Consider the following 27356-nt stretch of genomic DNA (forward strand, 5'->3'; position numbering starts at 1 on the left):
TCTTGGCTAGAAGGCTGATGTTCTATACTTCTATTGTAGGCTTTTTTTTCCCTTTTGGACTGTATTTTTTTAGATATGTACCATACTTGAAATTTTAGTAATATAATGGCCTATGTGCATCGATTGATGCAGAGACCGAGGTCTCCTTTTCGATAAAAAGAACACAGGAAGGAAGTACAAATGAACCACGCTAGTGGCAAAAGCTGCCGCAGGCCACGATAAAGCAGTATTTATACATCCGATCACTTAATGTCGATTGTTATAAGTTTCCTGGCGGCATCCAAATTTATACTGATTAATTCTCTATATACAGAAGCCTTCACGTAAAGCATAATTATTGTTCATACTACGTGCAAGCACTGATATAGATAACAACGTGGACTCATGTTCTTTCAAACGAAGAATAAGTAGATGCTCATATCAAAGAAGTAAAATGTACACCACAAACATATGTGATCATCGACCCCCTGAGAGACCAGAGAATGTGCCGACGCTCGTGGTTACGTCTGGATACGACAAGATGGATGCACGAAATCCTCTTCCTTGCATCATGGAAACCATGTGGAAGTTGTCGAAATGTGCAGGTGCTAGCTCTGGCAGTGCAGTCTCTCCATCGAGGTACTCCATGACTTGCTTCATGCTAGGCCTCGCAGCGGCCAACGGATGCAAGCACAAGAGACCAAGCTTTAGCACCATGTTGGCCTCGTCCTGGTCAAAGTTACCTTGGAGCCTTGCGTCCACGGTTTGTATGAGTGTCCCATTGTGCCAATGCTCAAGTACCCAATCCACAAGCATGATTTGCTTATTTTCAGCGTCTTGCTTGATAGGCCTTTGCCCACATGCTACCTCGAGAAGGAATGTGCCGAAGGCAAACACATCTGTTTGAGGAGAAGCCTTTCCCGAGCGCAACATCTCCGGGGCTAGGTAACCCATAGTGCCAACCACATGTGTGGTCTGTAGGTTGGTTCCATGATCATATAATCTTGCGAGTCCAAAATCACCGAGCCGTCCATTCATTTCGTTGTCGAGGAGAACGTTGCTTGCTTTGATATCTCTGTGGATGACAATTTTCTCCCATTTCTCGTGTAGGTACAGCAAGCCACATGCGATTCCTTTTATGATCCCAAACCTCCGAGTCCAATCTAGCATGGGCTTGTCCTCTTCAAAATGCAGATACCTATCAAGACTGCCATTCGGCATATACTCATATACCAGAATGAGCTCATCTTTACGTCGACAATAACCAAGCAACTGCACAAGGTAGCGGTGTCGAAGGTGGCCAATGCTAACAACCTCGGTGATGAACTCCTTCATCCCCTGCCTTGACTCGTGTGACACTTTCTTCACGGCCACCTCCAATTTGGAGACCGGGAGAACTCCTTTGTACACTTTTCCAAACCCTCCCGCGCCTAGGAGGTGCTGATTCTTGAATCCTTCTGTAGCATGGTACAAGTCCTTGTATGAGAATCGATGTGGCCCGAACTCTACCTCCCAATCTTCCCTTAGTTCGGCATACCTCGAGCGCCTTCGCATGAAAAGGATGATGGCAGTTCCCACAACAGCGATGAATGCCGCTGAGGCAATCGGAAGGACGATCTCCAAGACTTTAGATCGGGCCTTTCGATCACCATGAGGCAGCTTGGGAAGATTTGCAATATTGATAGCCGGAGCAGGGCCATCCAGACCAAAGCTCCAACCAAGCACAGAGTATAGCGTGCTGAGTGAGCCGGTCGAACCGGAGAAGCCCATATAAGATGGCTCCTCGAGCACATTGGACAGGTTGGTGGTGGTTGTAAACAAAGGCCTTTGAGGTTTGGCAGTGCCGAGGGGAGCCAAAGTTAACACTACCTGTGTGGTTTGTGCATCATATTCGACCCACAGTTGCATCGGATCCCCACTATTCAGGGATAAGTTTCTGAAGATACCGGTCTTGTCATCATAAAAACCAGCCGTGTGGGCTTCAATGGAGATTAGTCCATTGATGTCGACACCGACATGGTTGCTGTCTATGTCCTTGAACTCCCCATTCCCAAAAGTATCAAGCTCAACCACGAAGATGCGGTTGTTGGGGCTGCCATTTGTCGAGGGATTGAAGAGTCCTAGGAAGCTGCCTGGAAAGGTGTTGGAGAAGTTCTTTCCAGGGGAAATGAAGAAAGCCATGCCGCCGCTGCTCTCCTTGTCGAATACGGATTGGATGCCAAAGACAAAGGATAGCGAGAAGGATTGTACCGTGAAATTGGGCGATCCACGGAAACGCAAAGGAGCCCTGTGAAACGCATAGCCTATGATGTCGGAGCCATTGGTCAGCTGGAGGAGTCCGTCCGGTTGGACCGCGGTGGAGCCATCCAGGGTGATATCGGCGCCTTGGAAGCCGGAATAGACGAACGAATCCGCCTGTGCAGAGCAGAGAACTACATGGTTTGGGGGGCCAAGGGAGAGGATCACCATGAAGCGCAGGTAGTACACAAAGATGGATGTATGCCGCTTGGCGGCCATGTCTATGGCTAGCTAACTTGCAAGTAAGTAGCTGATGGGGGTAACTACCAGATGGGAAGTTTGAAAAGTTGTTTGATGTATTCGGCTGCTGCCAATGTACAACGCAGTTTAGTTATACCCCTTCAAGGCTTCATCAAACCAGCCTGCAGGGGATCGATCGAAATGGGTGACCTGATAGTGACAAGGATAAGATATTTTTCTTGAGTTTGAATGGAGACCACACTAATTAACACTCTAGCTAATCCCTCTCTTTAAAAAACACTACTAGCTATGAAATTCGTGAGAAACAAATTAAAATGACGCATGGCAGCTAGATTTTTCAACGGCATAAATGGTTTGCAAGGGAACATTCCCAATCACATATTGGGAGTAATTTAGGTTGTTGCAATCAATCACTCTAGCTACCTGGTCTTTCATCCTGTCTTTATCCATGTATATAACTTTCCCGGCCAACTCAGTCTCCATCTAAGATTTTTATTACCGGATCCAAGTGCGAAGTTCTCAACAAAATTATACTGTCTCTCCTTAATTTCTAACACCACAGTCCGGCCAATCATCTTTAAAAAAAATAAATTTGTATTCTTTATTGATCTTTGTTGCTAACGGGCACCGTACAACACACGGTACTGGGGCAGAACCGCAGAAGTCTGTCAGAAAATATATATCTGAATCTAACACATACAATGGTCTACCGGCAAATGGAAATGATCAACAGAACAAGCATGCATCGCGTCGGTACAAGCCATGTACAGAATATACAACATAATAACATATAGAACTGTCATGGATACGGGTCTCTAGACTATAAACAGCAACCCTGTGGTTCCTAGTACTTCATTCGTTCCTAATATAAGTCAAAGTTTGTTCCTAAGTCAAACTTCTTGAAATTGACCATGCAAGTTTATAGAAAAATGCATCACCATCTTAATTTTTTTTTGATGAAACAGCCGCGGCGAGCTATTTATTGCCAACAGAGGGTTGAGAGAATAAAAAAAAACTAATCTAATGTTATAAATGTTGTTAAAAAAATTCTATAAAGTTTCAAAAGTTTAACTTAGGACAAAGTTAAATTTCTTACTCATCGCCAGCACCGACAGGAGCCTCTCCTGGGTGCCCATGGATGTGATGGTGCGGATGCTGCACTTGTTTTTGCCTTTCTACATGTGGTGGCAAACAGTTCTTCACTTGCCACGGGTAGTGGTCCTGGTTGGGGCCAGATCAACGGCTTCGTGGAAGAGGCTGTGGTGGTGGTGATATCAGCTTTGCCGAAGGAGCTGATGGTGCCGCCCAGAACATTTTCTAGCAGCAAGGTTAAGGCCATGGTGAGGTCGTCAAACATGGAGATGGAACCACAGTTGGCGATGCGGCGGCGATCGCTGTGGTGGTGCCATCGGCTTTCGTGCTACTAATGCTACTGAGAATGATGACGTAGATAGGTTGGGCATGCGACCAAGCAAGGCCAATGATCTAAGATCCAGCAAACCTGTTTCAGAGTGTCTCTTCAATGAGTTCTGAGGTGACACCAAGGCAATAGGCTAGGAGGAGTATGTTCTTTTCCTAAATGGTTGTGTTTTTGAGTATGAACAATATTTGTGACAACAATAATATAATGATTGTGTGGATCAACTGATGCAGAGGCTGGGGGGGGGGGGGGGGTGCACCCTCCTTTTCAAAAGAAAAAATCATCAAATAAAGAAATTTGACGGCTGACTTTGTAAAATAACAATTATTTTTAAACGGAGAGGGTAAATGATGTGTATAAGTGAAAATGGATCAATGTGAACAAACAAACCATTATTCCTTCTACCACAATATTTCTTAGTTAGATATGAATACAAATTGTCAAACATGGATAGCGAGTGTTTTTCAAATTAATATGAATATGAACCAACTATCTAGTCAATTGGTCTATTTGCAAATATTGTCGCTTTCCTTTGGATACTTTCTAAAAAATGGACATTGTTAAATGGCAAAGTGGATGTTACATCCTTTGCCAACGGCATGTGGATGCCCATTGTCAACGTTCCCGGCCTCATTGGACGACTTTGCTCATGTTCAGGACATCGTCCAAACAAAGGGGTTGTCCCATGCATGCATGGTAGTACGAAATCGCCGAAATACCTTACCAATATAGTGTATTAAAAAAGCAAGAGGCCAAATTATACCATCATGTAACAATATCCAGTTAAAAGCCAAAAAACCGAAACTGAAAGCACATAAATAGGTGTTTTTTTGGCTTATAAACCAAAAGTCCAAAAGCCTAACCAAACATGACTTTAGAAATAGGACCCTAGAATGGAGGATGAGAGGGAGAGAAATTGACTAGCTAGCTAGTACTACCTCCGTTGGTCACCGCACTACTAGAATCCACCATTTTCCCTAGTGCCAAATACTCTAGGTAAAAGCAAGAAAACTTTAGGTAAAGGCTTCACCTAGACACTGCACTAGGGAAAAAACCCTAGGTATAGTATTGTGGGGAAAGAGCTCTTTACCTAAAGGCATTTTAACAACTTTAGGAGAACATTTCTTTACCTAGGGGCTGGAACTCTAGGGAAAGATATCACATGGGGACTGCATATGCCACATCATCATCTTCCCCTAGAGAACTTTACCAACCAAAATCTAAAATACACTCTAGGGAACCATATTCGAATTCGTATTGACCATATATGAATTTATATTGACCATATTCAAATTTGTAATGACCATAATTTAAATATATTCAAATGGAGGCAGAATTAGTAACCAATAGAAACTGCACAAAACATAAATTGTTTCAATCAATCTCGCTCTTCATTCAAATAACACGTTCATGACCAATATCAAGTGTTGTTCATACACCAAAAAACATCATCATTGCAGCTTAAGTATTCGATAAGTAAATGGCTAAAGTTTGCTATGCCCGTGAGCATGGACGAGAAAGTAAATGCTGTTCCAGACTCATGGAAGAAAAGCTCTGAACAACTTGTCTTGATCTGCAGAAGGCTTGTGGGCAGAAACATCTGAGTGACATTGTGTTCCTGCAATAAGATTGCAAGCATTTTTAGGAGTTTGATGAATACATGTACATAATTTGGACAACATAATGGCTGTAAATATAACAATTTGGCCATCAGAAGATGCAACAGTGAACTCCTAGATTGTTGGATTTACCATTCATACAGATCTAACAATACCAACAAACAGATTTCTTAAGTATTCAAATGGAAAAAAAAGCTTTGATTTCTTAAGTAGTAAGCAATGTCCAGCAATACGGCAACTTGCATAAGTAATAAAATAGATTTCCCCAAAATAAATAGCAAGCAAACAGGTGAAACGATTAACTCTTGGGGAAGAGTTTTGTAAGCTCACCAATTTTGCTCTAGTTTAAGGACAGATTGCAGGCCTATGTAGAACTAGAATAGGACACATACACGCTCCACATTTAAAAAGGAATTGAAATGCTGCACTTCTGAAGAATAATATAAACACACACTAATCAACTGAGAAGAAAATATGAAGAATAAAATTGAGAAACTAACATGTGTTTTGGAGGACATGACGACGGCAGCCAACACCTATTCATCCTTAGTCTGAACTTGCCGGAAGCAGAACCTGTAGCAGAAGGTGCCTGCAACGGTAGAAAAAGCAAGGATTCCATGCCATGAACATCTAAACAATTTGTATATGTAAACTTACAATAGGATTATCGAAAAAAAATTAAGCAAACATCAATGGGGCATTACTTCCCTGCAGATGGAGATCTAACCATCTCATGTTCGCTTCATCTGTCTTGATCTCACGCATTCCATTCCAAAGATGAAAGATTAGGCAGTTGAAGCACCCTTCACTATTACAAAGTCACAAGAGATGACTCATCTAAGAAGTACAAAAGAAATAAAACTTCATTGTTGCAGCAAACAATTGATTCTTGAGTTCTGAAATAATGATTGTTGTTAACTCAATGAGTTCCATACTACTCCCTCGTTCCCAAATTAGTTGACGTATTAGCAGAATTCCTAATAACAAGAAGCAATCAAGAACACCAACTGCTATTTAATGGGGAAACTGGACTGACTTATAATATGAAACTAGCTAAGTGCCTGTGTGTTGCAACGGTATTAAGCCATGTATACAAACAAGTTTCTATGGAACCATTATTTATATGTGGTGCACTGGATTAACAAGTCAAAATTCAAGTGCTCCATGACAAGTTTCTATTGAAGCATCAAGAGTTGACAAACCGTAGCCTATATTCAGAATTCAATTCACCTTAGTTCCAGACCTCAAAACTAATACATACTTCGTATTATCTAGTATTTCTGCAGAATATAACTTATGAAAACATGTAGGCACATGATTTTTGTGCAACACTCTTTCCTACCTCTTGTTAGGCTGACGATTCATTTATTGGACTCAATTGACACCAGGCATGTCTCTGAAATTTTAAGATCTATGTTAATTAGTACAAAAAGGAATTAGCTGGGGGTATAGTAGCATAATGGCTAATGTTATGATAGCTGATGCCTAACAAGAGGAATATGTGTACAACAAGAGTACTTCAGATTCATAGGAAAGTAAAATATGTGCTGGACAGATAGAATTTAATTGCAGAGATACATAAGGAGCAATATTTCTTTTTTCTTGCTTTGTGACTGTAATTGAACCTCTGCTCCTTCCCTTCCAGCCACAATCTACAGGAAATGGATGGTGTTAAAAGATACATAATTTTAGAACATCTATTATCTCCCATTCGTCTAAAGATATGGAAAGATTTCAGTGAGCTAGCTATCACCAAAGATAGCTGTTGCTAGAAACCTTGGAGATAGGGCCAAATCCTGAGTGAATCAGCCTCTTACCTTGTCTCCACGAAGACCAATGTCGGAGGTTCACAGCTAAAAAAATTAAAGAATAATAAAGATTGGAGATACGCAGACCATCTACTTTACATAGCATATTTTACTCAAGATTCATCCATGTCATCTTCTGAAGCTACAACGCTTAAGGGAAACAAACAATTAAGTCATGATGATAATAATTAATAAGTAATCATCTAAGGGACTGCTCTTGAGCGGTTCAACTCTATCATATAGCTGAGCCTAGTTTCTCGATCTTTGCCTAACAAAAATAAGACCTAAGCAAAAAGAAAATACCAAAGCCATCATAAGCAACCGAAAACGCTACTAGCAGATGCATCAATCGAGACGCCGACGACCAGATACTGCCGCTGGTACTGCTCCTGCTCTTGCGGAAGGAGGTGATCTGCCGCCGGCGACCGTCGGAGCAGCGGACCATGACCACCACCGCGTCGAAGCAGGGGAATGGCCAGATCCACCAGCGCCCTGCGGATGGCCTCCTCCAGCAGCAGGGGAAGGCCTGCTCGCTGCCCAGTCCGCCGAATCCAGACCGGGGATGGTCGGATCTGGTGGAGAGGAAGGGAGTCTGATCCCCCCTACCGCTGATCTGGGGAGGAGCGCGGCGCGAGCAGGCCGGGGAGCGGTGGCCGCTGAGGTAGGGAGGAAGAAGGGAGATGGGGGCGGTAGGGAGGAGAAAGGGTAGAGAAGGGAAAGGGTGGTAGGGAGAAGGGGGAGAGAAGGGAGTGCAGTAGGGTGGCATTCCTCGCAGGAAAGGTGGCGGTGGCACGGGGCACGGCGCGGGTACGACGGTGAGGCGCAGTGCGGCGTGGAGATGGCGAGAGGGGAAGAGAGACCTAGATTTGTTTTTTTTTCGAGAGGTTGCTGTCTCGCGGGAGTGTCTCAGGACTTAGCTGAAATATTTCAGCTCCGCATGTGCATCTTTTTTCAGCCAGGTGGCATTCTTTACCTAGGGCCAAAAGTATCTCTAGGTATAGTTTTACTTCACATTTGTTTTTGCATGCAAATTCTCTTTCCCTAGAGTTACACTGTTTCTACCTTTACTTTACTTAGAAAAGAAAAATCAGCTCTAGGCAAAGATTTTTGCCATAGGAAAAATTGCGATTTCTAGTAGTGCCGGTGCCATGCCCACGAATGAATTACTCCAGCCGCAGCCAACACTCAAGTTAGTACGAGGGGAACTATTGACACGGATGCTTGCATGGTAGTAGACATGGCAAGTCTTGGGCCAAAACCATGCCCAGGTCAGCATTAATACCGCTTTGTGTGGGATGAGATACCAATGATGTCCGATTTTGACATTTGGGATGGGGATGAAAAGTATATGTGAAAAAACAGATTGCTACTAGCTTGTGTATTTATCGACAAGTTAGAGGACGAAAAATATAAATTTCTCTAATCATAATTAATATAGGATGACTGAATCAGTGAGTATAACAAACCTGTTACAATAGGGTGCCTACGAATCTGAGCACACATACAGTACAGAAGGAGCACCTCCTTATAAAAGATATAGACGTACTCATGTACTTAAGTACTTAAGTAACAAGACAAGTATTCCATACAAATACTCAGAAATTTACTGGCATAACCAACATAATAGACAATAATAGGCAATATTGTGCGCAAATCGGATCGGAAATTGAAAGAATTAAAAGATCGATCCCTTCTCTTACAAGGACCAAAAATGCCGCCCTAGGCATGGAGTCATCTTCCACCGGAGAGAATGGATGCTGCACCATGGCTTCCAGTGGAACAAGGATAAGACATGACATACGGGTCAAATCCTTGGTTTCGCATTGTGGCTAGTATGTCGAAATTTGTGTCCATTGGTGATAACTCTGGTGTTATGCGGTCCCCATCAAGATACTGCATCACTTGGCGCATGGTAGGCCTCGCATCCATGAATGGGTGCGAGCATAAGAGTCCTAGCTTGAGTGCTAAGTATGCCTCATCTACATCATAGTCACCATGGAGCTTAATATCCACAGTGTCGATGAGTGATCCATTGTTCCAGTGCTCAACCACCCGATCAACTAACATGGGCTGTTTTTCTCGTATATCTTGCTTGATTGGCCGCTGTCCACAGACAACTTCAAGGACAAATATGCCAAATGCAAATACATCGGTAAGAGGGGTTACCTTCCCTGTGCATGCTAGCTCTGGTGCTAGGTATCCTATGGTGCCAACCACGTGCGTACTATGTGGATCAATGCCATGGTCATACAACCGCGCAAGACCAAAATCACCTAGTCGGGCATTCATCTCGCCGTCAAGGAGCACGTTGCTTGCCTTGACATCTCTGTGGATAATAATTTTTTCCCACTCCTCGTGAAGGTAGAGCAATCCAGATGCAACACCTCTGATGATCTGGAACCTTTGGGTCCAATTTAGGGTAGGCTGCAGCTTGTTGTCATCCCCATGAAACAAGTACTTGTCAAGACTTCCGTTTGGCATGTGCTCGTACACAAGAAACAGTTCTCCTCTTCGCCGACAATAGCCGAGTAACCGCACGAGATTACGGTGTTGAAGCCGTCCTATACTCACGATTTCAGCGACGAACTCTTTCATGCCTTGCTTCGATTCGTGCGATACCTTCTTCACGGCTATTTCAAGTTTAGATGTTTGCAGCACCCCTTTGTAGACTCTTCCAAATCCACCAACCCCAAGCAGGTTCTTGTTCTTAAATCCCTGTGTAGCATAGTACAGATCCTTGTAAGGGAACCGGTGTGGCCCGAACTCAACCTCCCAATCTTCTCGCAGCTCAGCGTACCTCCGATGCCTTCGCACAAGTAGGAAAACGGCGATTCCCACGGTGAGGACAAAAGCAGCTGTTGCTACTGGCAATACCATCTCCAACACTTTGGACCTAGGCTTTGGACCAAAACGTGGCAGCCTTGGCAATTTGCTCGTGTCAATAGCCGGCGCCGGCCTATTCATGCCGAAGCTCCAGCCAAGTATGTAGTGCCGGCTGCCGTCCTTGCCCGCTGAAGAGCCGAAGCCAAGGTATGCCTCCTCCTGGATCACCGTTGAGAGGTCGTAGATGGCCGAGACCAGCGGCCGAGCTGGCTTACCCATACTCAGTGGACTCATGGTCACATTGATCCGTGTCGACTGCATTTCATAATCTATCCAGAGCTGCAGCCCCTGGGCACTGGTGAGGTTCAAAGTGTTGAAGGAGCCAGTCTTGTCGTCGTAGAAGCCTGCGGTGTTGGACTTGTTGGAGACGATGCTGTTGATGTTGATGCCAACATGGTTGGCGTCGATATCCAGCAGGTCCCTGTTGTTGACGGTGTCGAGCTCGACGGCGAAGATGTGGTTGCTGGAGTTGCCCTGGTTCACGGTGTTGAAGACGCCCAAGTACTGCGTCGGGAGAGCCGAAGAGAAATCCTTGCTCTTGGCGATGAAGAAGGCCATGCCTTGGCTGGGCCGGTAATTGGGGTAGATGGCGAAAACGAAGGAGACGGAGAAGGATTTCACGGTGCCATTGGGGGATTCACGGAAGGGGAGCGGCGCAGGATAGATTGCATGGCCTTTGAGGCTCTCCTGGGCATTGGTAAGGTCGATGAGACCGTTTGGGGTGACTGTGGCCACGCCGTCGACGGTGATGTTAGCTCCGGCAAAGCCCGAGAAGAGGAACTCATCTTGTGCGAGAGCCAAGGCTGCAAGGATGAGGACTACAGGGCTGAAAATGAGATTTAGAAGCAGCAGCATTGACATGATTATGGCTGGATATATCGGTCGATATGATCGATCTGGTGACCTTGCGTTATTATAGTCTGCAGCTAGCTGTACTAAGCTATGCATGAGTGTCTTTGGTTGGCAACACAACTATGGCGACTAGTCATAGTCAAAACCGGCATGAATCATTCATTGCTCATTCTTTGGTCCCTAGGTTTTTTGGGTCAAATTGAAGGCGTCCACACAAGTAGTAATCAAGCAAGCGGTCGGGGTGGACATGAAAGCTCAAAACTCATTAGCTACTTGGGCTTATCTCAGGTTTTTGCTTGTTAAGATTAACGAGCTTGACGAGTTCGAGCTGGCGTTAACCGCTAGGTACTCGATATGATCCACTCGTTACACATGATACTTCTGATACTTCGATCACCCCCGTAGGAACTTAATATACTTCGATCACCCCCGTACGTAGGAACTTAATATACATGATACTTTTGAGATCCGTTGTTTCACCTTTCTTTTCTCTAGTCTCTCTTAGTTCCCATATCTATATATACAAGACAAGGAAGTATGCATCAAAGTTTAGGAAAAAGATTCTTGGCGCCTATTACACAGTTATTAGGAGTGAAAAGTCAAGATCAAGGTGTCAGCACACAAAAAAAACATATTTCACCACTAGACGAAATAACCCTGTTGTGGACTTTTTGGTTGTGTGCATCCCGTATCCAGACGCCGGGGGTTTTTAAATTCATGTGTATCGCTCGATACTTTTGAGTCAATAATATGCTTCCATTATCGACAAAAATGTCAACCCACCAGAACCAGTAAACTGCAACCTCAAAAATCCGCTGTTGTCTTAGTCACACAAGTTTGCACAAGCCATCAACATTGAAAAGGCCGGAGAGGTTGCAGTTGTCATAACAACAAGACTTCCATAGAGTCCAAGCGAGCAAATAACCATTACAGGTCTCAGTTTGTCAATTGACCATATAAAATTTGTGACAGGTTCTACCGGCATTGGCTGGCTTCCCAACATCCAGCTAGCCTGCCCAGTTTTTTCCAAGATTCTATTACGTAGTACAGATAGTGTTGGTTTTTCTCACAGATCTTGTCCGTGTCAGGCTATAGCTATAACAACAATAGTCTTCCCGTATGGGATATCTTATTTTTGGTACATATTTGTAGATGCATCGACACATCAGCATTGAATTGTATGCGCTAATACATTAATTAACAGACAGGACAAGGCACAGGATTGCAGCAGGCCGGCTGCTAAGTCGATCATATCCGGGCTCGATCTCTTCCAGAACTTTTACTGACGCACTCTGACCTCTTTTTTTTTTTGACGAAAATGACCTCTAATTTTAATCACCCGGCCGGCACATAGGACATATGCGTGCCTATCTGTCGTGGGCTGTTTGATTGGGTCTCCTTTAAATATGTCACCACCGGAGAAATATGTCTCAGAGGTGCAGTATCAGTAGAAATTTCTTAGTGAAAAATATTACTATTCATTTACCATTTAGGTTTTAAATAGAGAAAAGTAGAACATCGAAGCACACGCATAAACTTGAATTGTGCAGTTACGGTTTATACTTACCGGACATTTTTCCTCGTCCAGCCGTCAATTGCGAAACAAATGCCATGTTCACTTTGAGATTCAGTGCTACCTTAATTTAAGCATCCAGTTAGTCAGTTATTATCAGCAAATTTAGAAAATTAAACCCTAGCGCACAAGCACAGCCTGCTTCCTGAATCCTGAATTGAGAAATTAAGATGGGGATTTGAGAGGTCATCGGAGAAGAGAAGATTTGGCCGCCAGGGACATACCTTTTTCTTCCAGGGGCTCTATCGGCTGCCACTCCGAGCGACAGCGGCAAATCGGCGATCGGGACAGGGGCGAACATAGGGGAGCCGCTGGAGAGACGGAGTACGAGATGACCCAACAGGCTGGCTCGCCAATGGGCCATTGGGCCGCGCGCCGAAGAAGGAGGGGCGTCGCCGGGTTGGGATGCTATTGCTGCTGTGTGGACTGTTTAAAAGGCTAGGGCTGGTCCATCTAAAATGTAAAACTATTCTCAAAGTTCTCATGAAAAAAAAGTACTCCCTTCAATCCATATTATTTGTCTCAAATTTGCACAAACATGAATGTATCTATGCCTAAAAAACTTCTGGATGCATCTAATATTTTGACAATTTATATGGATCAGAGGGAATGAAGCTTTTCCTATCCGAAGTATATACATTTTGATATTGGGTTTGGTTTGGTAAAGCTAGGCCCACTAAAACAGTCAGCCCATTAAAATATCTCGAAAGTAATTAACTTCTAAACTTAAAGTCCGAACCAAGGTGTTGATTTTTTTTTCGAAAAGTGGTGGAAGCCCCGGTCTCTGCATCGAAACGATGCACACGACCATTTTTATTGCAAAGATACAAAAGTGGGTCTTACAAGTCACCGACAAGCGATCGTGGAAACAAAAATAAGCCAGCAAAAAACATCAGACATGGTGACTAAAATTGGAGGTGTCTAGTACACCGCCAGCCAGTCTGGTTGAAGATATTCCGAGAGACCGTCTCCAGCGGTTGCATCCAAAATCCATAAACCCCCGCAGGCGCACAGGAAGCAGGAAAGCCCAAAGACGGATCCAGTGCGTAGCTTTGAAAATAACCTGCAAAAGATGGGGAACTTTGGATCGATTAAAAACCGCATCCTTTCTGCAATTCCAAATAGCTCAACAGAAAGCCGAGACTCCCATCCGTATATGAGTGTCGCACCAGTGGCACCCGGGGTGCCGCCGCTGCACGACGCGTGGGTCGCATCGCTTGGTCCCTGGGAGGATCGCACCCTGAGCAGCAACGTGCAAGCTACCTGGCCAGCTACCAGCCCGACAGGGCTAGCCGGGCTTCGGGGAATAATCTCGCCTGGTCGCTTCCCGGGAGGTAACTTGTCGGGAGGAGGCGTTCCCGGGCGCAGGTTCCTGCTGTGAAGGCGGGGCTGAGAAAACAGAGCAGCAGCGCCACGTGGGCGCGCTGCAGGCGCCCAGTGTGCAGGGTCGCCAGGACGAGGAGTATAGCGCAAGGCGCATTTAATGAGCCGATAAGAGGGGGGTTATTCGTCTAGTCAGGCAAACAGTGGCTGTCCAAAAGTAGTTTTTAGGCCTTAGACCCCTAGCTACAAGGCTAGTATTCCTGCATGTATGCCAGCACACCGAGGAGGAGCTGTCCGAGCTCCCTGCTTGCCACTTGTAAACCATGCACCGTGGCCCCTGTGGTATCCCCTTGGTTATAAAAGGAGGACCCCCGCCCACGGTCAAAGGGTTCGGTTCGCTTCGGTTTGTTCGTCCGACCAACTCATAGTCCTGCACTAGCAATAGCTCAGAGTAGTAAGTAGCACTTAGCCAAAAGGAGAGAGCACCCGGGGACTCCCCCCGCAACCTGTAAACCACAGTTCTTCGGTTAATAACAAGCCCAGACAGGCAGCACGTAGGGTTTTACACCTAAGGGTGGCCTGAACCTGGGTAAAAACATTCATAGCGTTTTTGTAGGCCACGCATCGGCCCCGCCGGCGATCACCGGAGCGATCCCCGTCGCCCTCTGCCGAACCTAAAAAGGGGGTGCCCGCACACCCCCGGTGTCAGAGCCCCGTGCTACGACATCTGGTGCACCAGGTAGGGGCGCGTGAGGAGAGCTCGCCGGTGACCGCCGGCGGCGATGTCTACACCAACATCGACCTTGTTTTCTTCGACGACAGAGCCAGCCACCATGCCCCCCAAGCGGGCTGGTGACCCCCGGATCGATCCGCGTGAAGCCCCAGCGGCACACATGCGGTCACACGACGCACAGCCCGCGTCGCGGACTCAGGAAAACCCTGAACCCTCACGAGCGCAGCAATCGCAGCTGCCACCCCCGCCTCCTCGGCCGTCGATGGACAACCGGCTAAGGGGGCCGGCGGCTCCTAGCGCTGGAGCCAGTCACGCGAGCAGCCACGGTGCCACCCGCGCCGGCCCACGAGTTGAATCGCGGGCCGAAGACGCGCAGCGGCAGCTGCGCCATGACCAGACCGCGTCGCGAGCAACGCCGACGGGGTCGCACCCCGCGCACCCAGGTGCGCCCGAGGATAGGGTGGAGGGTAGCCGGTCGGAGAATTGGCTGCCCCCCGCCCAAACCCCGGCGGAAGCCATCATCGCCGCGCGGGTCATGGTGCGGTACAAGCCGCAGCAGGGCACGCCGGTGCACGAGGCATGGAGTGCGGAGCTGGATGCGCTCCTCGCACTCGCAGCCCAACAGCCACAGGGCGAGGGTGCCCCGGCAGGCTCAGGTCGCGGGCAGAACCCGGGGCACGGAGACACGCACCGCGCCTCACGACAAGGGGAAAACCCTCCCCAGCAGGGAGGCCCAGGAGGCGGGGATCCAGAGGGGTCCTCGGACTCTTCACCCACGGTCACGCGAGCGACGCGCGCGGCATCTTGAATGCCTGCTAGCAGGAGGATCTGCGTCAGCGCCTGGAGAGCCGGCGCCGGCACGAGGTAGAGCGCCAACGCCCGTAGGAGTAGGAGGATGCTCCTATGGGCCCCGAGGACGGCTGCACTGCGTTCGCGCGCGAGTTGCGGCGGGTGACATGGCCCCACAAGTTCCGAGCGCCCGTGACCTTGAGTCACAAGGATTTCCTCCTGACCTACACCTTGGGGATGCATGCCATCGGCGCCGATGACACGGTCAAAGCCAACTGGTTCCAGATGGTCCTCAAGGGATCTGCGAGAACCTTGCTGCTCAACCTGCCCGCTGGGTCCATCGCCACTTGGGCGGACCTGCGCGAGCAGTTTGTGAGCGCATTCCAGGGCGGCTACAAGCGCCCGGGAACCATGGTGGAGCTGGACACCGTGGTGCAGAAGCCGGGGGAGACGTTGCAGAGCTTCGTCAACCGCTTCTCAAACCTCTCCTTCTCCATCCCGAAGGCGGTAGCTGCCGCCATCATCAACACCTTCGCCATCAACGTCCGCGACCCCAAGATGCGCGAGAAGCTAAGCACGCATCAGATCCAGACGACGCAGGATCTGTACGCCCTGGCGCACAAGTGTGCCATGGCTGAGGAAGGGCACTTAGCACCCGAACTTGCAGCTAAGGCTGCCACGAGCCCAAGTGAGGGTTCGCAGAAGAAGAATTCCCGCAAGCGCAGTGGGAAGCAAGTCCTCGCTGCGGAGTCGGGGGCTACCACGAGGCCCACAAAGAAGGCCTCGCCCAGTGACGGGAATTGCGGCAAGCAGGGCGACGCGTCCCGCTGCCCCATCCACGCCAACTCTACCCACAACGCGCAGGACTGCCGCATCCTACAGGGTATCAAGTAGCGGCGCGAGCAGTGCCACGAGGAGCACCGAGCAGCCGGCGCCTGTTTCAACTGCGGCCACATCGGGCATCTCTCTCGAGATTGCCCGAACGACCCCAGAGCGGGGCCGAAGCCTGCTGGCAGTCGTGCCGGTAGGGAGGAAGCCCAGGGGGACGCGGCCAGGCCCGCGCCGGCAGGGAGCGCCCTCCCGGGGGACGAGACAAGGCTCACGCGGAGGAGCAGCGCGAGTCCGATTGCACCGGGGGCGACGAACCGGGCTTCCGGGAGCCCCGCGGCGTCGCCTGCCTCCATGGGGGAGCTTACGCTCTCTCATCCCACGATGCGGTAAAGCGCCTCACCCGGGAGGTGTGCGCGCTGTTGCCGGATGCGGAGCCGCAGCAGCCACTGAAGTGGTCGCACGTCCCGATCACCTTCAGCTCCGATGATCACCCAACTGTTGCTGGATGCGGAGCCGCAGCAGCCACTGAGCCGGCTGAAGCTGGGTTCAGGGGTCATACCCTTCGTGGTTTCGCCGATCATGAACATGACGGTGACCAAGGTGCTGGTGGATAATGGAGTGGGGCTAAACCTTCTGTCCGCCAGGTGGGTGGAGAAACTTCAGTTGCCGGTGGAGCAGCTGAAGCCCACTGACCCGTTCCGGGGGGTAAACCCCGGGATCGTTCGCCCCCTGGGGCGCATCACGCTGCCGGTGACCTTCGGGTCCCGGGAAGCGTTCAGGACCGAACATAGTGTTCGACGTCGATGTCGTCGCTCGGTGCTCCGACACCGGGGGCGTGCAGCCACGTCCCCCTTTTAGGTTTGGTAGGGGCGTCTGGGGTGGAGACCAGATGATCGCCGGCACGGCCGATGAGGCCCTACGGGGCCGCCGAGGCAAAGTGCTAGGGGTACGCGCTAGTCCAAGAACAGACGCTCGCACGTTTTTTACCCAGGTTCGGGCCACCCGAAGGTGTAAAACCCTACGTCCTGCCTGTCTGAGCTGATATTGATTACAGATCAAATGTTTACAGGTTGCCGGGCAAGCTCCCGGGCTTTCTCTTAGTGGCTAGGCACTCCTCACCACTCTCCGCTGGCTACCTACTGGAGCTAGTAAGCATCTATCGAGCGAGCTTCGTCCGAACCAACTAACTGACCAACTGACTCCCCTCTCCAACTGTCTAACCCATCAACCCCCTAACCCCCTTGACCGTTGGCATGGGTCCTCCTTTTATACACAAGGGGATGCCACACGTGCCACGGTGCATGGGCTGCAAGTGTCCAACGGGGAGGCACGCAACTCTCCCTGGTGAGCTGGTGGCATGCATGGGTGCCACCTCCGCTGCTAGGGGCCTAGGACCTTAGGGTAGGATTGGACAACCACTGTTCCTTGGATCGGACGGGTAACTACCCATCGGTCGGCTCGTTTACTGAGCTGTGCGCCTTACTCCTTGCCTTGGTGGGACCACGCATTCCGCGCCCGTCACGCGCCCGCGTGGCGCTGTCCAGTGGGCCCCACGACCCGAGGTGGGGGCACGCGTCCGGGAACCCTCAATCCCCGCAAGTCGGCCCAGGAAGCACCCGGGAACCTCCTCCCGGGAAGCAGCTTCCCGGGAGGTGCCTAAGCGGGAATATTCCCAGAGGCCCCGCTGGCCCCTTTCGGGCTGGTAGCTTGCCGCGAAGCTCGTCGGTGCTCCCCGGGAAGAGACCATCCTGGGAACCCGGGGGAGGGGGCCACGCGTCGCGCAGCGGTGGTACCCCGTGTGCCATGGGTGCGACAGTCGCGCACACCCCATTGCCCTACAATGGGATCCTTGCTCGGCCAGCGCTGATTAAGTTCAAGGCGGCGACGCATTGCGCCTACGGCGTGATGAAGATGCCGTCCGTGTATGGAGCCCTCGCCATCAGGTGCGACCTCGAGGACGTGGCCTAGTGTGTTGGCGAGGCCGTCAGGGCCGCCGCCGCGGCTGACGCCGATGACAAGGATGTTGCCGGAGACGAAGGGTCGCCGGGCGACGGCCCGACAACTAAGAAGGCCCACGCTGCCCCGCAAGAGCTTGCTGGGGGAAGCGCAGGCTCGAGCTCGTGCCCCGGCAAGGGCCAGAAGCTCAGGGAGTAGGCCGCCAAGGTGAAGAAGCTACCCCTCCAAGCCGGCAACAAGGAGCGCACCGTCACCGTCGGTGCGAACCTTACTGCCGAATAGGAAAGCGCCCTCATCACTTTCCTTCGGGAGAATGCCGACGTGTTCACTTGGGAGCCGTCAGACCTTCCCGGAGTCCCTAGGGAAGTGATTGAGCATCGACTCGCGGTGCGCCCGGACGCCCGCCCCGTCAAACAGAAGATTCGCCGGCAAGCACAGGAGCGCAAAGACTTCATCAAGCAAGAGGTGGACAAGCTCAAGGCTGCGGGGGCTATCAGGGAAGTTCTGTACCCCACTTGGTTAGCTAACCCTGTAGTAGTACCCAAGGCGGGAAATAAGCTTCGCATGTGTGTAGATTTTACTGATCTTAACCGTGCATGTCCCAAGGATCCTTTCCCTGTACCCCGTATTGATCAAATAGTTGATCCACTACTGGGTGTGATTTGCTGTGCTTTTGGGATGCTTTTTCCGGCTATCATCAAATTAAGATGGCAGTCGAAGACGAGGAGAAAACGGCGTTCATCACCCCGGTTGGCTGCTACTGTTATACATGCATGCCTTTCGGGTTGAAGAACACGGGCTCAACATTCCAGCGCGCGCTGCGCGAGTGTTTGGGACCCCGGCTAGGCCGCAACATGGAGGCCTACATGGACGATATCATCATCAAGTCAAAGCATGGGGACTCGCTGATTGATGACTTGCGGGAGACGTTTGATAACCTCCGCAGGATCAAACTCAAGTTGAACCCTGAGAAGTGCACCTTTGGTGTAGACTCGGGCCAGCTTCTGGGTTTCTTGGTTTCACACAAGGGAATTCAAGCCAATCCAAGGAAGATAGAAGCTATCGAGAAAATGGAGGCTCCCCGCAAGGTGAAGGATGTCCAGCGCCTCAACGGCTGCGTTGCCGCGCTGGGCCGCTTCATCTCAAGGTTGGGTGAACGGGCCCTGCCTTTCTTAAAGGTGATGAAGAAGAAGGATCCGATTGACTGGACCCCTGAGGCCGAGGCGGCGTTCCAGGATCTCAAGCAATACCTGAAGTCGCCGCCCGTCCTCGTCGCCCCCAAGCCGGGCGAACCGCTGCTACTCTACCTAGCGGCGACTGACTAGGTGGTTAGGTCGGTGCTGATTGCCGAGAGGGAGGTAGACGTTCCGGGGACTGAGGCGGCGGGGCAGGGGTTGAACGGCCCCCGGCAACCGCCTCGGACCCAGGGACCACCCCCAAGCCGGCAGCGTCAGCACCGTGCAAGCGGCTCGGGCAGCACCCGGTGTACTTCGTCAGCACGGTGCTGCGCGACGCCCGTACGAGGTACCCGCAGGTGCAAGCTGCGCCACTACTTCCAGGCGCACCGTGTTACGGTGGTGTCGGGGTTCTACCTTGAGCGAGCTCTCACCAACCGTGAGGCCACCGGGAGGGTGGCCGAGTGGAGGATGGAGCTGTCGGAATTCGATCTGCACTTCACCAACTCCAAGAGCATCAAGAGTGCGGCCCTGGCGGACTTCGTCGCGGAGTGGACGTCGACGGGTGTAAAAGAGGAGGAGCCAGAGACCAGCCTGCCAGGCAAGCTGGACGAAGGCCACTGGATCCTGTACTTCAACGGCACGTTCAGCCTTCAGGGAGCCGGCGTTGGGGTCGTCATCGAATCACCGATGGGGGATCAGTTGAGATTTGCTATCCAACTCGATTTCCCGAACTCCACTAACAATACGGCAGAGTACGAGGGTTTGCTCACCGGGTTGCGGGCAGCAATCGCCCTAGACATCAAGTGCCTTGTCATTCGCGGGGACTCCTAGCTCGTGATCAACCAGGTCAACAAGGACTACGACTGCCCGCAGATGGCACTGTACGTGGAGGAAGTCCGCAAGCTAGAACGTAAGTTTAAGGGTTTGCGATTCGAGCACGTCAAGCGGAAGGACAACTTCGCGGCTGACGAGCTGTCCAAGATGGCGGCAGAACGCCGGAAGCCTCCGGCGGGGGTGTTCTGCCACAAGCTAGCGGCGCCTTCAGTCACCCCCAAGCCGGTCGCCGGGGAAGCCCCTCCGACAACCAAAGGAAACCTCGCAATAGCGGGGGTCCATGCCGCTGACGTAGCGGCATGCATTGGCAGGGAGACCCCTCCCTGGGCGGTGGAAATTGGCCATTACCTGAAGGGAGAGGCCCTCCCAGAAGACGGCGTTGCCGCGGAGCGCGTGGCCCAGCAAGCCAAGATGTATGCTGTGGTGGACGGCAACCTCTACCGCAGGCGTGCAAATGGAGTCAAGCTCCTCTGCGTGCCCCAGGACAAGGGGCGCGCACTGTTGGAAGAGATACATCGAGGCACATGCTCCCACCATGTGGCCTCCCGAGTGCTGGCCGGCAAGGCGTTTCGGCACGGTTTCTACTGGCGCACGGCCCTGGCCAACGTAGAGCAGCTGGTGAAGACATGTGAGGCGTGCCAGTTCCACGCGAAGAAGAGCAACCAGCCGACACAGGCCCTACAGGTCATCCCGTCCTCGTGGCCATTGGCGGTCTGGGGGCTGGATATTGTCGGCAAGCTACCAAGAGCAGTTGGTGGCTACGAGTATTTGCTCGTGGCCATCGACAAGTTCTCTAAGTGGGTGGAAGTGGAGCCAGTTTGAAAGGTGACTGCCTAGGCGGCCATCAAGTTTTTCAAGTGCATTGTGTGCCGGTTTGGTGTGCCTAACGGCATCATCACCGACAACGACACACAATTCACGAGTGCGGTGTTCCAGGCCTACTGCGAGCGCATGGGCACCAAGATTCATTTCGCGTCTATAGCTCACCCGAGGAGCAACGGACAGGTGAAGAGGGCCAACGCAGAGGTGTTGCAGGGGCTCAAGACGAGAACCTTTGACAAGCTCAAAGGCCACGGGAAGCACTGGATCGAGGAGCTCCAGCCCGTGCAGTGGTCGGTCATGTAACATCCCAAAATTTCAAATTCTTACATGTGCATTGCATCCATAAGTATCATGCCATAATTGCATGTTTGAATTCAAATTTGAATCTCAAAAGGCTTTTAAAAGGTTTTTATTTCAATTTAAACCCTAGGGTTTTCACCCATTTGAGCTTTGGATATTCAAATCAATAAGGTTTACTTATAAAAGGGGTTTATTGCATATATAAGCTATCTCATAATTTTTGGATAATTATTTGGAGTTGAAAACGTATTTTATTTAAATAGTTATATAGCCCTAAAGGCATTTATAGGGCAAATGTATTTTTAGATATTTTATTTTGAGGGGAAATTACTCCCAAAAGTTGAACCATGATAGAACATGATTTTACAAATTTTCTGGAATTTATTTGGACCATTTTGGAGTTTAAAATCAAAAGATATCAAAGAAATAAGAATAACAGAAAAAGAAAAGGGCTAAAAGAAAAAAAAGGGGAAAACGGGACGAGCCCGGCCGTTTTGGGTCGAACCGGCCCCGTCCCAACCGCGCCCGAGCCAAACCAACCGGACCCGTCCCCGCGCGCGCCGACGCTGACAGGTGGGGCCCACCTGTCAGACCTTTCTTCCCTGAAGGAAAGTGGCCGCGATCTCCGCCGCCCGCGCCGCGCCGCGCCGTCGCCGCCATGACACCCGCGCCCGTTGATTCCTGCCTTCCCAAAGTGCCCCGAGCGTGTCCTTTAAAAGCCCGAAGCCTCCTCTTTCTTTCCCCTTTGCTCGCCTGCTCTCGCACGCGCCCACGCCGCCGGGATTTCGCGCCGTAGCTCGCCGTCGCCCGCCGCCGTTCCAAGCTCACCGCCGACGAATCGGTACGGCATCGACGCCCTCTCCCCCCCTATTCGCTTCCTCTCTCCCTCGCAGTCAAGCTGACGCGCTTCTTCACCTTTTTCGTGCACCGCAGCGCCCCGACGCCCGAGCCCGAAGCTCCGCTGCCGACCGCGTTTCCTCATCCTAGGCGTCGTCCCCGTCCGCCCCGACCCGCACCGACGCCGCCATCGACTTCCCCATGCCGAGAGGATCCCACAGCCGCCTTCCACGAGCCCGAGAACCCCCGGAACGCCGTTGCCGTCGCCGCTCGCCGGAACCCTAGGACTCGCCGGAGACGAAGGATGTCAGATCCCGACCGTCCATCCTTGATCCACGGCCGAGATTAGATCCCCGTTTTTATTTTTAATCGAACCGGTACGCACCAATAAGATTGCGACACGTGGCACCTATTTTGTAAAACGAAAAATGTAATTTTAATTCCCGGAATAATTAGAAATGGCACTTTTGCAGAAAAGCCCCAGTAACTTCAAATGATCATATCTTTTAATCTGTTTGGCCAAATTTGATGATCCACACCTTTCTGGAATCCTTAGGAAATGTAGAATCTTTTGGCACTGTCCAATTTCAAATTTGAATAATTGAATCACAGTCAATTTACAGAATAGGGTTTAATGCCATTTAAATCATAACTAATTATTTAGAAGTCCTTTCTAAATGAAACCAGTACCCAAAAATTGGTTTTAATGTCCTCTGTCCACTGGGACAGAGAAATAAATATTTTGAATTAAATTATTTGACTGATGCCAATAAATCTATGATCTACGTTTTAATAAATTGTTTTTGCCCTTTTGTTTAAACCCTAATGCATTTGTTTTAAATACTTATGCTTAAGATCAGTTGATCACCCAAATAAAAAAAACCCAATCATGTCACATGTTTGCATGGCATCATAGCATACTTTATTTTTGTCATGAATTGACTTGTGGTATTATGTGTGTATATTGTTTGTATTTGAAATGGTTTTCTCGGAGAGCGAACCTTGTGATTGTGACGAGTGTTTGAACTCCAACTGCTACCAAGGCAAGTTCACTTTGATCATATCCTATAACTGTTTGTTTTTAAAATACTTATGCATTAGAGTTGTTTGTAGAAATGCATTGATAGGACTATTACTCGTACTTATGCTAGCTATGATTGACCTACTAGCTATAGGGTTACCTTTGCCATGAATACTCCACCAATAGCCATCGTGATTAGTATTGCTTAGCCCTGCTATGTTAGTAAACGTGGGAGGGAATCTCAATCACTGTGAAATGATGATGTGGAGTGATTTTGGAAACTTGGCAAAACAACCCTAATGAACCATCCTAGGTGGACTGCTTTGAGATTTTCCCCGAAGGAAAGCGGCCGCGATCTCTGCCGCCCGCGCCTCGCCGCGCCGTCGCCACCGTGACGCCCGAGCCCGTTGATTCCGGCCTTCCCGAAGTGCTCCGAGCGCGTCCTTTAAAAGCCCGAAGCCTCCTCTTTCTTTCCCCTTTGCTCGCCCGCTCTCGCACGCGCCCACGCCGCCGGGATTTCTCGCCGTAGCTCGCCGTCGCCCGCCGCCGTTCCGAGCTCACCGCCGACGAATCGGTACGGCATCGATGCCCTCTCCCCCCCTATTCGCTTCCTCTCTCCCTCGCGGTCAAGCTGACGCACTTCTTCTCCTTTTTCGTGCACCGCAGCACCTCGATGCCCGAGCCCGAAGCTCCGCCGCCGTCCCCGCCACCGCCGACCGCGTTTCCTCGTCCCAGGCGTCGTCCCCGTCCGCCCCGACCGGCGCCGACGCCGCCATCGACTTCCCCATGCCGAGAGGATCCCGCAGCCGCCTTCCCTGAGCCCGAGAACCCCCGGAACGCCGTCGCCGTTGCCGCCCGCAGCCGCCGCCGCTCGCCGGAACCCTAGGACTCGCTGGAGACGAAGGAGGTGAGATCCCGACGGTCCATCCTTGATCGACGGCCGAGATTAGATCCCTATTTTTCTATTTAATCGAACCGGTACGCACCAATGAGAAGCTGCCACGTGGCACCCGAATTATAAAATAAAAATCTAATTTTAATCCCCGGAATAATTAAATGGCACTTTTGCAGAAAAGCCCCTGTACTTCAAATGATCATAACTTTTAAACCCTTTGGGCAAATTTGACAAACTTGACATTTTTGGAAAGCTTTCAACCTGTAAAATATTTTGGCACTGTTTAAATTTCAATTTGAATATTTGAATCACATTCAATTTACAGAATAGGGTTTAATGCCATTTAAATCATAACTAATTATTTAGAAGTTCTTTTTAAATGAAACTAGTGCCCAAAATTTTGTTTTATTATCCTCTATCTACTGGGACAGAGAAATAAATATTTTGAATTAAATTACTTGGCTGATGCCAATGAAAACTTATTTTAGGGTTTAAACCCTAGCTTTTACTTTTAGTTTAAAACCCTATGCTTTTGTTTTAATTACTTATGCTTAAGGTCAGTTGATCACCCAAATAAAATAAACCCAATCATGTCACATGTTTGCATCGCATCATAGCATACTTTGTTTTTGTCATTATTTGAATTGTGGTATTATGTGTGTGTATATTGTTTGTATTTGAAATAGTTTTCTCGGAGAGCGAACCTTGTGATTGTGACGAGTGTTTGAACTCCAACTGCTACCAAGGCAAGTTCACTTTGATCATATCCTATTACTGTTTGTTTTTAAAATACTTATGCATTAGAGTTGTTTGTAGAAATGCATTGATAGGACTATTACTCGTACTTATGCTAGCTATGATTGACCTACTAGCTATAGGGTTACCTTTGCCATGAATACTCCACCAATAGCCATCGTGATTAGTATTGCTTAGCCCTGCTATGTTAGTAAACGTGGGAGGGAATCTCAATCACTGTGAAATGATGATGTGGAGTGATTTTGGAAACTTGGCAAAAACAACCCTAATGAACCATCCTGTGTGGACTGCTTTGAGATTTTGAGATGTTATGCGATGTCAGGTCAATTTCTATGGGTCCCTCTGAGTCGAGTCTCCGTGGATTCGGAGATGGATCGTCCATGGACCTCTCTTCCGTGGATTCGGGGAGCGCTTGCGTCGCAAATGTGGAATGCCACCTGGGGTATCAGAGACTGGACTAGTTTCCTGTTTAGTAGCTTCTAGTACAACCACATGGTAATATGGGTTCTGCCTGGATGGAGTAAGAAATGTTTATCCAGATCCGAGGGATTGTACTGAGGTAGTTGTGTAGGTGGGAGCGCGGGTCCCTCAGGTGGTCTGGGCAAACATGTTCTGAAAATTCTTGAAGTCGAGGCCGTTGCTACTCCACCCGGAGGACAGCAAGGGATTAACACGTCGAATTCTTGTGGGGAATGTGTACAACCTCTCGAGAGTGTCAAACTAAGTACTTAGCCGTGTCCCCGGTTATAAGGAAAGTCTCACTCATTCCAATTTCAAAATAAAATGAATGGTTTGAACAGGGTAGGGGCACTTGATGTTTCTACTCAATGTGCTCTAGGTTAATAAGAGCATGGGTGTTTCTACCCCGTGTCCATTAATTAACAATATTTTAACATTTGAATGTAGTAAGATAAACTATGTTTTGCTACCACGCCATAAAGCCTGAACCCCACTATACCTCAATTGCATATACTTGGTAGGATCTGTTATAACTTCCAGGTGAACTTGGCAATGCATTCAATGTATTGACCACGTAGTGGCTGCAATTAATAATGAATCTGACGAAGAGTGAGGTTCGTCGATGTCTTTCGGGTCATGTGCTTACATTCCAACATGCTCTCTCCTCTGGGAGTAGATGAGGCCCATTTGCTCTACCTTTCCGCTGCAGTTTTATGATACAATGTTATCATTGTTTTGAAACAATATTTGCTTATGCTGGCCTAGAAGGTCATGCAAGTTTGTAAGTACAATTAAGTTCTGGATGATACGATGCATTAAAGTACATTTGACCTTTGTATCTTAGTATTACATCTTGAAACTGTGTGTGCTAGTGAGTCGATCCAGGGACTAGCACAAATAAGCACAGAGATCGAACCCTTGTAAGGGGGCGGTCGCTTCAGTCACCAACGTGTTGCAACGTTGCGTTGAGCCAGAAGAAGGACAAGAAATCCTCCGAGATATTCATCAAGGTGAGTGCGGCCATCATGCATCCTCAAGAACGTTAGTACTTAAGGCATTTCGGCATGGATTCTACTGGCCGAGTGCACTACAGGAGGCAGAAGATATGGTCAGGAAGTGCAACGGTTTCCAGAGATATGCCAGCAAAGTCCATATGCCGACATCTGAACTCAAGACAATACCAATCACTTGGCCATTTGCTGTTTGGTGTTTGGATATGGTGGGACCTTTCAAGTGGGCATGAGGAAACATGACGCATATCCTGGTAATGGTGGACAAGTTCACCAAATGGATCGAGGTGAAGCCAATACAGAAGTGTGACGGCAAAACAGCAGTGTCATTTTTAAAAGATATCATCTTGAGATACGGCTACCCGCACAGTATCATCCCGGATAATGAAACAAACTTCGCAGAAGGAGCTTTTGCACGGTTCTGTGTGGAGAAGAAAATCCGGCTTGATGTCGCCTCCGTAGCGCATCCTCAGTCCAATGGGCAAGTTAAGAGAGCAAACGGCTTGGTTTTAGCCGGCATAAAGCCTCGCCTAATTGAGCCACTTGAATGCACTCCAGGGTGTTGGCTGGATGAGCTCCCGGTTGTGTTGTGGAGTCTCAGGATAACCCCGAATCGTTCCACAGGCTATACGCCATTTTTCCTTGTCTACGGGGCAGAAGCTGTCTTACCAGCCGATATCTAGCATGACTCCCCACGAGTAACCATGTATATGGAAGCCGAAGCAAAGGAAGCCTGAGAAAATGATGTCGACCTGCTCAAAGAAGCACGGGAATTGGCTTTATCCCGGTCAGCCGTTTACCAACAACACCTGAGACGCTATCACAGTCGGAACCCTGGGGTGTTCCAGGAAGGTTATCTCGTGCTCCGGCTTGTGCAACGCATGGACGGCATGCATAAGTTGTCACCTCCATGGGAAGGACCCTTCACTGTGAACAAAGCGCTGCACAATGATTCATATTATCCTGTAGATGCGCAGGA

At 49.4% G+C, this 27356-nt stretch overlaps 1 protein-coding gene across 1 annotated transcript; it reads right to left on the reverse strand.

Moving 5' to 3' along the window:
* Positions 1 to 256: 256 nt before the first annotated feature.
* LOC100826376 lies at positions 257 to 11435 on the reverse strand. Its single transcript, XM_003557576.3, has 2 exons — positions 9123 to 11435; positions 257 to 2484 (listed from the first exon to the last, which is right to left on the reverse strand). The coding sequence occupies exons 1-2, from the start codon at positions 11154 to 11156 to the stop codon at positions 457 to 459; spliced, it is 4062 nt and encodes a 1353-aa protein (XP_003557624.3). The 5' UTR covers positions 11157 to 11435; the 3' UTR covers positions 257 to 456.
* Positions 11436 to 27356: the final 15921 nt, after the last annotated feature.

The sequence above is a fragment of the Brachypodium distachyon genome, chromosome 1 (assembly GCF_000005505.3).
Source record: "Brachypodium distachyon strain Bd21 chromosome 1, Brachypodium_distachyon_v3.0, whole genome shotgun sequence".
NCBI classification, from domain to species: Eukaryota; Viridiplantae; Streptophyta; class Magnoliopsida; order Poales; family Poaceae; genus Brachypodium; species Brachypodium distachyon.

Excerpts from the sequence above, each read along its gene's own strand:
- LOC100826376 (XM_003557576.3), bottom strand. The coding sequence starts at position 11,156 with ATGCATAGCTTAGTACAGCTAGCTGCAGACTATAATAACGCAAGGTCA. Across the intron at positions 2,485-9,122 it reads ACCAAGGATTTGACCCGTAT|CGGCATACATCCATCTTTGT; the intron begins GTCATGTCTTAT and ends ATGGCCGCCAAG.